The sequence below is a fragment of the Erigeron canadensis genome, chromosome 3 (genome assembly GCF_010389155.1).
Source record: "Erigeron canadensis isolate Cc75 chromosome 3, C_canadensis_v1, whole genome shotgun sequence".
NCBI lineage: Eukaryota > Viridiplantae > Streptophyta > Magnoliopsida > Asterales > Asteraceae > Erigeron > Erigeron canadensis.
In genome coordinates, this window is record NC_057763.1 from 4,510,113 (window position 1) to 4,522,369 (window position 12,257).

At 33.5% G+C, this 12,257-nt stretch overlaps 1 protein-coding gene across 1 annotated transcript; it reads right to left on the reverse strand.

Moving 5' to 3' along the window:
- Nucleotides 1–3,842: 3,842 nt before the first annotated feature.
- LOC122594545 (E3 ubiquitin ligase PQT3-like) lies at nt 3,843–9,423 on the reverse strand. The gene is made up of 13 exons (XM_043766988.1): nt 9,173–9,423; nt 8,985–9,063; nt 7,744–7,796; nt 7,575–7,650; nt 7,340–7,470; nt 7,008–7,178; nt 6,674–6,919; nt 6,315–6,359; nt 6,178–6,218; nt 5,350–5,437; nt 5,078–5,276; nt 4,844–4,966; nt 3,843–4,705 (listed from the first exon to the last, which is right to left on the reverse strand). Exons 1-13 carry the CDS (start codon nt 9,339–9,341, stop codon nt 4,159–4,161), a joined length of 1,968 nt encoding a protein of 655 aa, XP_043622923.1. The 5' UTR covers nt 9,342–9,423; the 3' UTR covers nt 3,843–4,158.
- Nucleotides 9,424–12,257: the final 2,834 nt, after the last annotated feature.

The following is a 12,257-nucleotide window of genomic DNA, read 5'->3' on the forward strand; positions in this document are numbered from 1 at the left end:
TTTGGGGCTAGGGGCTGGGGCTTTTTTTCAACTCTCTTCCTACGAGCTTTTATTTTAAAAACCTTTTGGGGCTGTTAGGAGTTTTTCGGGGTTGGGCTTTTAATTTCTTATGTATTACCAAACAGGACTATAATTTTTAAAAGAGCTTATTTTAAACTCTAAGGGCTTTTAAACTCTTAAAAGCCCCTAAAATCCCCTTGCTAAACAAACCCAAAAAGGGGAGGATCGTTCAAAGAAAAAGGGAGAAGGTGCCTTCTTGTTGTAAAAAGCGAAGGGGGTTCCATCGTAAGCATAAGGGGGGGTTTTTGGTTCCTTTATTACTCAAACTAGTAGGGTAGTCAGTTAGGGTATTAACTGAGTTAGCAACTTCATATGGAAATATACACATACATTTTAGTCGAAGACCCTCTCTAATCGGGTATTTGCTTACCCCCAATATTATTCCTAACACAATTTAGAATAGCATTAGCATATGTTTTATGGACCAAGATTCTCTTAAATTAATCTCAACTTGAAAGGTTAAGTTGTGACCATTACATTGAAATCAATGCAAGATTCAATGTTAATCTTTGAATCTCAACCTTTGATTTTGATTCAATGGTCAATTTCTTCTCAACTTTACCCCTAAGTTGTGATAACTTGAGAAGATTTCTATCCACATTTTATGAGATGTGAATTTGTACCATTTCTTTTAATATTCTTACCACACTGTACTAGTATCATTATATTAATTGCACAAATGTGGTAAAATAATCAAAAGGTATGGTACTAATATCAATTCCCATATTTTAAACACTTCATAGTTCTTTGCATATAAAAATTAATTTAGCATTACGTTGAAAACACACTATTGTTGCAATGTTCTTAAAAAAAATATATATAATAATTTAGAAGTAATGATTGCCATAGAAATTCATTTCAACAAAAAGATTTTGAAAATTAAAGGATATTTTTAATGGTAAATCAATCAAAGCCATTGATACAATTATCCCTTTCATTTAAATTATATTCAGCATTCCTAAGACCTTTCTACAAATGAATTTTCTTTGGAACCACTACCATTGTTTTAAGCCATTTAAAATGATGAGCTCTAAAACTTCCATGAGAATCTCATTTTTGGTCCATAGCAACAAATAATTTCATTTGACTATTTATATTTTCATTCCCCTATTTTACTTTCAAAGCTATAATAATTTTCAAAGCAACTTACAAAACACTTGATACCATATTGATTAGTTCATCATACTATATGTACAGCTGCTTGAGACATATGAACGTTGATGACTCACGATGACAAACAATGACATATCATAATTATTAAAAATAAGTTAAAAAAAAAATAATACGCGTAATAAACTTAGCCATGCAAAAAACCATATTATATTTTTATGTTTGGTACAAAAGCTTGGAGTTGGAGCTGTAGTTAAGGGCTTAGAGCTAGAGCTTAATGTTGGGGCTGGGGCTTCTTTTTCAACTCTCGTCCTACAAGCTTTTATTTTAAAGACCTTATGGGGCTTTTAGGAGTTTTTCGAGGCTAGAGCTTTTGATTTCTTATGTATTACCAAACAGGGTTATAATTTTAAAGGAGCTTATTGCTTAAAAGCCCCTAAAATCCTCTTGTCAGACATACCCTAAGTGGCTGCTTTTTAGTGATTTAGTATTGGATTATTTGGAAAACTTTGATCCAGTGAAAACCGAAGCATCAACGATGTGTCGAAGACTTCCTATCAAACCAAATCATTCCCATTGGGCAATAAACACCACAAGCAATTCATTAGCTTCTTGTCCAACACTCCATTGGATATGGAGACAACGCCAAACAAGCTCAACTCAAGCTCTAACTGAGTTTGAGCTTCATTTGGAGATCATTTGATAAACGAGTTTGAGATCACACTTTGGACACTAAACTAGACAAGGTTAACAAACCTAAACAAAGTTAAGCCAACATTTTATTTCTTGTATGTGTCATCATAAATACACACGCGCACACACTAAATGGACATATTGCAAATATCTTTGAATAAAATAACTACTAATATCAAAATTAAGTGATTAAAAATAAAGGTATTTGATAATGAGCCGAGCAAAAACTTCACTCATAATATTCAAAACGAGTTATAAGAAAAAAAACATCAGTAACAAATACCTTTATTTTTAATACGATAATACCTTTATTTTAACTCGTTTATAATAAGTATATGAGTTTGCTTGTGATGTGTATGGAAGTGTGTGTGTCTGTGTATGTATTTATATAAGAATCAGAAGGATTATTATATTACATTCTTCCTACTAACATAATTTATGACGATTAGCTAGTTTAGTAGCTAGGATTCTTTTATGCTCCTATATGAACCATGTATCACGGTTCAAATTTTTGCCACTATCTTGTAAATATTTGTTAGCACCATAAAACAAATTCTACAATGCAAAGGAGGTTGCTATTCTAGAGAAACCTTAACCCACATCGGCATTTGACACATGATTGAAATGACGGACATTTAGAAAATTGGTGCTTGGCAAGTTGATGTAATCAACCAATTGTCTAAAAACTACCCATTAGTTGATGAATAAGATTTTAAACAGTTAAACGATAACCCCAGCAGCCCCTAATCATATGAGAAAGTACCAAATCTGTCAAAATAAACCACTTTGAAAAGACGCACTATTCTATACTACCTTAACACTTACGGCATGTATTATTAAGACACGTCCATTTTAGTGCTTGGCTCTTCAATATTATTCGACCAATTTCTCTAAATACCCTCTAATATCCAAAGAAAACAAAGGCCCCTAAATTTTTGAGAAGGTGCTACCTAAAAAACGACCAAAATAAACTACACTCTATGAGATCTGATATATTAGACCATAAAGTGACATACAGACATGGGCTCTTAACAAATTATAACCTCTAGAATGATACTCCCTCTTACATTTGATAGAGATCTCCAATCTAGTCTGTCATTTATCTAATACATACCAATTAATAAAACAATAAATAATTTTTTGTAGGCACATATCAATTTATATCTGACTTTGATGATATAGAGGAACAAGGTGTCCCTACTCCCTTCTAACTTTGTAATTTACTAGTGCGATATGTGGTTGCACGGAACATCCGCGATTGACTAGTATTTCATCTACTTGATTATAACAGAAAACATAGTATCTTTTTTGCAATAGGAAAAGAGATAAAATCGAAAAGGCTTGTAGCCCACCAGAAGCTACCTGGTCAAGAGTTTGGAATGCTTATGACATCCGAGTACGTAAGAAGCATTAAGACGCAAAATAGACCTTCAAGACTCGTTCAAATAGAGAAACAAATGCTCTAAATCAAAAGAAACTTGTGCATTTTTTAGTGGTAATTTAGAAGCAAAGAGACTAACGAAGACTATAAGGACTACACATAGTAGCACAGATGGACTCTGCTCAAGCCTCAATGAAGAGTATTTAAAAACATAAAATATTAACCGCCAGCGTTTTGGCTTATACCTTCTTTTTTGCATGAAAACTGACCTTGTGACGGAGAGATATGGTAATTTTAAAATATTTTAGAACGAGGAAGATACTCAACAAAGCATTAATATATTTAAGTTAAACCATACCTCAATTGGCTTCAATAGCTCTTCTGAGCATCCGATCAGCAAGAATAAGCAGCCCACGTACGATATCAAAGTGTTTCCTCTCGTCTACACTTCATAGTAAAAAATATGAAGAGTAACTTCAATCAACTTCCATATTTCTGTCAATACGTTTGAGCAGCCAGTATAAGCAGCCAAACGCTAGAGTAATACAACCAAAATTCCAATAGCTAAATTTTTAGTGTGGCTGACCACACATCTTGGTGAAGACATCAAAAGCATTAGTTAACAAAAGTTAAAAAAGCTTTAATGTCCAACAGCTGATCACACTATTAGATCTGTACCAGAAAGCAAAACAAAATTAAAAATCAGATACCAACAACCCTAACTGTGTCTGCTGTCCAGCTACTTTTATTGGTTGACCAAACCAATTGTTTATATGTATAAATTACTTACCAAAACCATGTTGATACAAATGAAAAAACCCACTTGAAATAGAAGTGTACCAGGTAGATTGACTAAGTCAGCATTGTGAAGCTTCAAATACATATTTACCATGGAAGCGTTCCAATCTGTGGTCCTAGCTAACTCTTTTCCTCTTCTTATGGTGATAATCATCATCTGAATCATTGTCCAGCTTCCATCTGTCTCCATGATACTCATCAGCAACCGGCTTCTTTCGGACCTTAATTTCTGGGAAACCATCTTCCCTCTTTCTCCTTTTGACATCTTTTTCTCTTTTTATTTGATGACGGCTACAACTACAATCACTGTCTGAATGCTCCCTGTTATTATGATGCGTTTTATACCTTACCTCATCATACTTATGATTACCACTATGATCCTCTACTCCTGAAACTGATCTATCTGTGTGATATGACCCATGATCTCTCCTATCATTTGTTGAATGTGAATGCTTTTCATAACTTCCATGACCAGATTTGACCTTTTCATCCGGATGCTTGTCATAGTAATGATCCTTATGCAACTTCCGTCCATGGCTTTCCACAGAATTGCTCAGACCCTTCCCCCTGTCTCTATGGGACTTATATTCCGATGATCGTTCTGACTCATGGTAGTGATGGCGCTTCTGAATACCATCATCTTCATAGTCGGAAGACCGTTGTCTGACAAAAAGAACTCCTGTAAGTCTAAACACAAGAACTAAAAAGGAAAATGAAGCAAATAACCATGATAATAAGTTATTAACAGCTTGATTACTATAAATTAACCCTAAAACTGCCGATGTCATTTTAGAAAGCTACCTCTTTTCATAGGAATATTTTCCTCGGTTATCACTGTTCTGAAGGTCTGAATTCTCTATATGTCTTGATGGTTGTTCAAATCTGGTTCCAACAGGAGCCACACCTCCCATTCTTGTAATTCCACTGGAAAGTTGTTCATAGTGCCATATTAGGTACAAAATTTGCATGCCATTTCAAAAGAATGTTTCTGAAAATGATAGTACAAGTACCAAAAAATGTACATAACAAGGTCACCTAGGAAAAGGTATGCTGCCATACGTAGATGGAAGATAAGGTGGAACTCCATAAGGTGTAACAGGGACCATAGAAGCACTAAAAGGGAACATCCCTGGGTTTCCGTACATACTCATGTATGGGTTGACAGGGGAGAAGGCAGCGGCATTCCAGTAGGGCATTCCATAACCTGACATACCTCCTTGAAACATATGATCTCCTGAAATCCATAGAATTAATCACCCCATGGTCTTGATAACATTTATAAGCTCTTTAAAGAAAGCAAAACTTACCTGTCTGGTACATATGGTCAGTTGAAGCGACAGGGCAGTCTCTTATAAAATGGCCTGGAGAGCCACAATTGTAACAGGTACGGACCGCCTGCAAATCAGATAGAAGGTAATTTGAACAATCTCAGCCGTAAATTAACCCGCAAATTCGCGAGTTATTAAACATGTATACATGTAAATGGATATCTGCATGTGCATGGGTTACTATCAAAACAAAGTGAACCCATGTTAATTTCATAGAAACAGCGTTCTAAACCCATTGGGTCCTTTAACATGTGCCCCTCGACATCAACATCACTTGATTCACTCTAGTTTAAGACCCACTGACCTAATGATCCAGTCATCATTGTCTAACTTGTTAGCTATTAGCAGATAATTGGGGTTTAGAGTGGAATTAGTAATGTACTAATGTGTATGTTGAAAAGATTATATTCATGATTTTCCCTTTGATAACGCAGCGATGTTAGAACCCTAAACATTTAGATTACATGGAATAAGATATAGTACAGAATCTTCCATTTTCTACAGTCCCAAAAAGGATTTTCCTTTTGACAACGCAGCAATGTTAAAATCCTAAACATTTAGATTACATGGAATAAGATATACTTCAGAATCTTCCATTTTCTACAGTCCCAAAAAAACAAAACTTCTACCCCTCCTACACAAACAATAACTTACAATTCTAATACAGCTAAATTACTATCAAAGACATCACATAGACTCGGCCTTTGAACTAATGAATCATAAGTTCAGCTATGTATAATTTTATTCAACAATTGTGATCATTAATTGCAAGTGAAATCATAGCTTTTGAAACTATAAACTATTTACCTTTTTATTTCTATTGTCAACTGCATAACTTCTATCTCCACCTGAAAAAAAATATTCAGGAAACAGGTTAAAGATCAGAAATCAGTACACAAAATATGAGGTGGTGAACTAGATATATCCTTGGGATAAGATTGTACCTCCAGGATTAACCCATGGTGCCCTTTTCCTGCTGGTGGATTCGCCTGGACAGGAAAAGCAACCATAGAAGTTTCAGTGTTGATAAAGTTAGCAAGACAACTATAGAATTTTTATGCATCCAAAGATAATAGAGTCCACACTCGACTTTTGTGCCGTAATGCCATGTAACTATGTAAGTTACCTTTTGGGACTTAAAAACAAAACAATTGCAAGTTGGATTTAAATTTACAAACAATTGGCAAATCAAATTGTAAAACATATTATGATAGTATGAAAGTGTATAACTGAAGATCTAGATCATTATATATCACGTTTTAAGGCAAATGGAGTAATGCAAATAAGTAATTATTAGAAATACCTTCGTCGGGCATGCAAATTTGGGGCATAGCAGGCTGGTTTTCACCTTGAGAGTCGCCAAATTGTACCAACTCTTCATGTTTATCTCTACCCTCCAAGAAATCATTTTTCCTGTTCAGCGATTCATGAACAGACTCAACCATATGCTGATTTGACCCTTTATTTGTTGCAGATGTCGAATTAAGCAAATCCAACTTTCTTTTAGATAACAAGGAAACCTCCTTTCCCTGAACACAAGATTCCCCATCTGAAACAAAAAAGTCATTTCAAAGTTCAAACACTTGCAATGTATGTTCTCTGATGTAATTTTGACTACGTAACATCAAGAAACTTACCTGGGACATATTTCTGCAGATCATTTTCTGGAGCAGTGGCAAGAATCTGAGATTCAAGAAAATGCTCGATGGCATGCCTAAGTGATAAATTTGGCAGCAAGTGTTCTACCCTGTTCTTTGTAGCAGAGCATTTAGGGCACTTCCCTGACAATGTAAGCACTTCACTAATGCCTGTGCACGCACAGAAATATATGTCAAATACGTTCATACTTCATACGCACACATACATATATCAATAATAAACACACACACGTGCATGTGTGCAGAGATAGAGAGAGAGAGTGAACTTTAATTACACCTACAAAATCAACATAAACAGCTTCAAGGCTTACATTTTTTACAGAAGCTATGCTGACAGCATGGTATCATCACAGCATCCTTGAAATATGTGTGACATATAGGACATCTTAGTTCAGATGGCAAGTCAACCTTTTCCAAATCAATGCTCTTGGAGTTGGGCACGCTATTATGTCAAATCAAAATTTTGAGGAGAAACAAAAGATTGTTTAGATAACCTGAACGAAACAGCTATGAGCAACAAACAGGATCATAATGAATAAAATTTACTTTTCCAATTTAATAATATCAAGGTCTTCAGGTTCAAGCTGCTTCCCTATAACTAATTCCTCTGGTTGACTGTGATCTATACATGATTTGCAAATGACATATGCTGTAGTTAGAACGACCGTCAAAACAAATACAATTAGTAAACTTAAAAGTTAAAACCGTTATGTACCTTTCTGGATGCCATCAATAAGCTCACATGCTTCGAGCTTATGAGGTCTTAACCTAGATAAAACAGAGTATCAAATGCCAAGCTCAAACATGAAAAACAAAGACGAATAACCTAAATAAATAATCAACAGTAGATATCAAATAATGGAATAGAGAACTGGATTCAAGACTCCACTACATTCCATCTCCTTCATACCCTGTTCATGGAGGGACTGGAATCGTCGACATTGACAGTGTCATAACGATTTGACTAGAATGCGGAGAAAGACTGAGCTTAAAGTTTTTTAAAAAAACTCTACTCAAAAAGATGTCACCACATAAAATGTCTTTCATATTTCACACCCATATGCATCCCCTCTAATTCATGTACTTTCACTAACTCATAAGCTTGTCTAGTCTACCGTTATGTTACCCCGTATTCTAAGCTCAAAGCAACAATAACACCGTATACACATGTCTACCATTAGTAATGCGAATGATTGTGCCCTTCAACTTGAATGGACCTAGATAGTATGCATAGCGTAGCTCACGGACAGAAACAAGAATGCTAAAAGGTCTTACGGTAACTATAAATTAATCAGAATCATAATCGTTAACGAAACCGCAAGCAAGCGAGAGCACAAAATGCTGCTAATATCCTAAAACCAAACTATTTTCACACATCTCATTCCAAAAACTCCAATAAAACAATTATTATTTAACTACATATCTATATCTATACTATATTATAAAGCAGATTTCTCATAAATTTTCAATATTAAACTTCAAATTTTCAATATTGATTTTAAGTACTTCCCCAAAATGCCCCTCCTATCTATTATATATTTACCTAAAATAACTATAATACCCTTTCTTTCTCCTCAAATCTCAACCAATCATCTTTTTTCTCTCTCCTCCATCAATCATTTATTCCTCCAATTCATTCAAAATCTTTTATCTCAAAAACCGTACATCGATAAATTATAAAAATTGTATGAGTGTTCTTAAAATTTCATGCTCTTTCATTAGAGATGTCATTCGATATACTTTCGACAAATTTTTAAATCCAAGGCGGAGCCCGTACGGCTAAGGCATTTGACTATCATACTCTATGACATATCAACTCCTATAACCTATCACATTCTATGACCTAGGTATCACCACCACTATCTCACCGCCGCAACGCGCGGGTACTTGCTCTCGTCTATATATATACACAAACTGAATTCAATCAAATTAAATTAAGTTTAAAATAAAACTTACGTAGGTGCCGCCTGTGCCGGAACTCTCTTAATGATCACACTCGAACCGCTAGGTATCTTATATTCATCATCATTATACTCTATCAATACAAAATATCAAATAATTAAATACTAAATAAATTACATATATAGATACATAAGTGTGTATGTATATTTAGAAAATGAAAAGAAATAAAAAAAGTTAAAAACCTTGGCCGGTGAGATGATCAAGAAAAAGGAGATCAAAATCCTTATTATTAAGCTTATTATGAGAGAGAATTTTAGATCTGAGTTGAGCAACTGATATGTAGGATTTATTATCGTCGATTTCTATTGAATCGAAGTTCACGGAGCTTCTGAATTTGAACCTGATTGACATATTAATTATTTTTGATTATTGTGAGATTTGATATTTTTGTGTGTTTGTTTTGAGAGAGAGATACGAAGACGAAGGAATTTATAAATGACGGTGTAGAAAGTTGAAAACTTCAATTCATGACATGATGCTTGATATATATGGTGCAATTGTATGTCACGTGCGACACGAGACCGACAATATTTCAAGGATTTTAATAACACGATTTAGAGCCACTAGCCCACTAATCTGGATAAACTATTTGGTATCAACCTAGCCCAATATACAAAATGAACCCGGCCCAATAAAAAGAATTCTTAAGGTTTTTTGGTAAACAATAATGAATTAAGATCCTCTAAAGTTAAAACCCAACTTTATTGATAAAGTTAGTATCTTGACCATTTGATTAAAATCAAAGGCCAAGATTCAAAAATCATATTTGAATCTTGACCCTTGATTTTAATCCAAAGGTCAAGATGTGCTTAACTTTACTTATAAAGTTGAAAACAACTTTAGAGAATCTTCATCCAACAAGAATCTCCATTATCTATACTTCTATATCTACACTATTTTACAAAAATTAGCACATCTCCTATTTTTTAAAATAATTACACAATAGTTACATACAGAATTACAAATATACCTTTAATAAACATCCATTATGGAAAGAGTTTTTATAAAATACCAAATTTGCCCTAAATGAATTAATCTACACTCTAAACCTATATTTTAATAATTAACACTTTAAACTAAAAATTTTCCACTAGAACAATTACATCAACCTACACTACTTGACACCGCCACCATCACCAATAGTACCAACACCGACACCATTATACCGCCTTCCCACCACCGTCGCCGCATTGCACGGGTACCATGTTCGTCTATGTATATATCTATATCTATATCTATATTATAAAATAAAAAATAACACTTTTTTTGAAGTGTTAAAAAATATGTAATATTTTCACTTAACACCCTTTAAAATATTTGTACACACACTACTCCCTCAACATTAATGATTAAATTACACTATCAATCCTTTATTTTTTTTTTAAATATCTCCATTAACCGTTTACATCAATTACCTTTACATCAATTATCTATATCACTTGTTGCCGCCTCCACCACCAACAGTCGTCCCATGACCACCGCCGCATTACGTGGGTACCATGCTAATCTAAATTTAAAAAAGGATTTGATAACTAATGTTAGTTTAGTTTGTATTGAGTTTTTTAACTAATCAATAAACGTAGATAATGTTCATTAAACGTACATTAGATAGTAATTAAGCCAAGTTAGTTTTTACTAATTTAAATTGAATAATAAATACATATATAACTATTTTAAGAAAGAATAGTTTTATAAAGTTATCACTTTTTATAGATACAAGAACACAACAACATTTATCACCTTAAATGATTATTTTATTTTGGTATTGAATAGATATTATAAATCCCTAATTTTTACTTGATATTAGGTCGTAACTTTATAAATGTTAAGAATGGTAAATTTTAATTCCTGGTTTATACTAAATCTCTAATTTTACTAAGTATTAGGTCATAATTTTATAAACCTTTGATTATTCGATTATGAGTCTCATAATTTTATAATTTTCTATTATTCAACTCTTGTTAAAGTATAATGTCAAAATGGATAAAGTCATTTGCTTGTGTTGATATTTTTATGTAGAGGTTATATTGTGAACCAAAGTGATAATGATATTTATGTGAAACAAGGCTTTAATAGCTTGAATAAGACAAAGGGATTTAAGAGTCATGTTGGTGATATTAATAGGTTTTCACAATCCAGCACTTAAAAATTGTGAAGATCTAAACCAAATCAATTTGTTGGTGTTGTCATCATAAGCAATATGGTATTGTTAAGTATGTGAATTGAATTTGATTAAATGTGTAACACGCCGACTTATTAAGAAATAACAATAATGTTATTCTCATTATTAATGTTATAAGTGGAAAAATAGGTTGTATGGTATTAGGACAACGTGAGTCAGATAGGTCAAATTCTTAAAAAGTGGTATGTTTTAAGTGTCGGGTTTTACGTTTTTAAAGTAATGGGTGTTAAAAAGAACAAAGAGTAGAGGAACTAGGGATGTAGATACCCGTGTATTAAGTTGATGAACATAAAAGAGGCATATAGGCTAAGCTTTATAACATGTATCATGTTACTAATAATTAATTTTTATCACTTTGGAAAGCCCAAAAACCTCCTATGAAGTAAAGGTAAGGAACAAACAACGGTAGCAAGAAATTCAAAGTTGATTTCAAGTCTTAATCATCCTTTTTAATTATATTTCAGGTGTTAGTTCATTCCATAATCAAGGGTGAGCATGGTGTTCTTGGTTTATTGATACAAAAGTTAGGGTTTTTTGTGATTTTGGATTAGAATGATGGAGGGCTTCGATATGATATAAGATATGTTTAGTTTTGTCCAAAGAAAAGTGGTTCAAAAGGGGTCGTAAAACAGCCGATGAAGGCTGTTTTCTTTCTGGTTCAACAACTAACTAGAAACGTGTTTGTGCAGTTTTTGAAGGCCTGTAACTTTGTGTATCTTTGGTTTTGGTAAAATCTGAAAGTAGGAATGTAAAGTATGGGGTTAGGTCAATCAAAAGATATAAAATTTGCTTAAAATGAATGTGCATGGGTTAAAAATGAGTCACAAAATAGCCCGTAGGGGCAGTTTGGTAGTAAGTCGATTGATATCAAAATGGTCATAACTTTCAAACAGTAACTCCATTTTAAACTGAGTTGTCCATGGAAAGGGGAAAAGAAGTCTATTCTCTAACGATCATAATATTGAAGTCTATATCATGTTTAAATTTTAGCTATAAGCTGTATAGGATTGTTGTTAGGGTCGTTGACCATTTTTAGTTTGTTCAAGAGTCGGGACCTCTTGTATATGTATGTATTCCTAAGAATA

Coding starts and splice junctions, on each gene's coding strand:
- LOC122594545 (XM_043766988.1), bottom strand. CDS start 9,341: ATGTCAATCAGGTTCAAATTCAGAAGCTCCGTGAACTTCGATTCAATA. Junction 6,360..6,673: donor AATTTGCATGCCCGACGAAG/GTATTTCTAATA, acceptor TTTCCTGTCCAG/GCGAATCCACCAGCAGGAAA. Junction 6,219..6,314: donor ACCATGGGTTAATCCTGGAG/GTACAATCTTAT, acceptor ATTTTTTTTCAG/GTGGAGATAGAAGTTATGCA.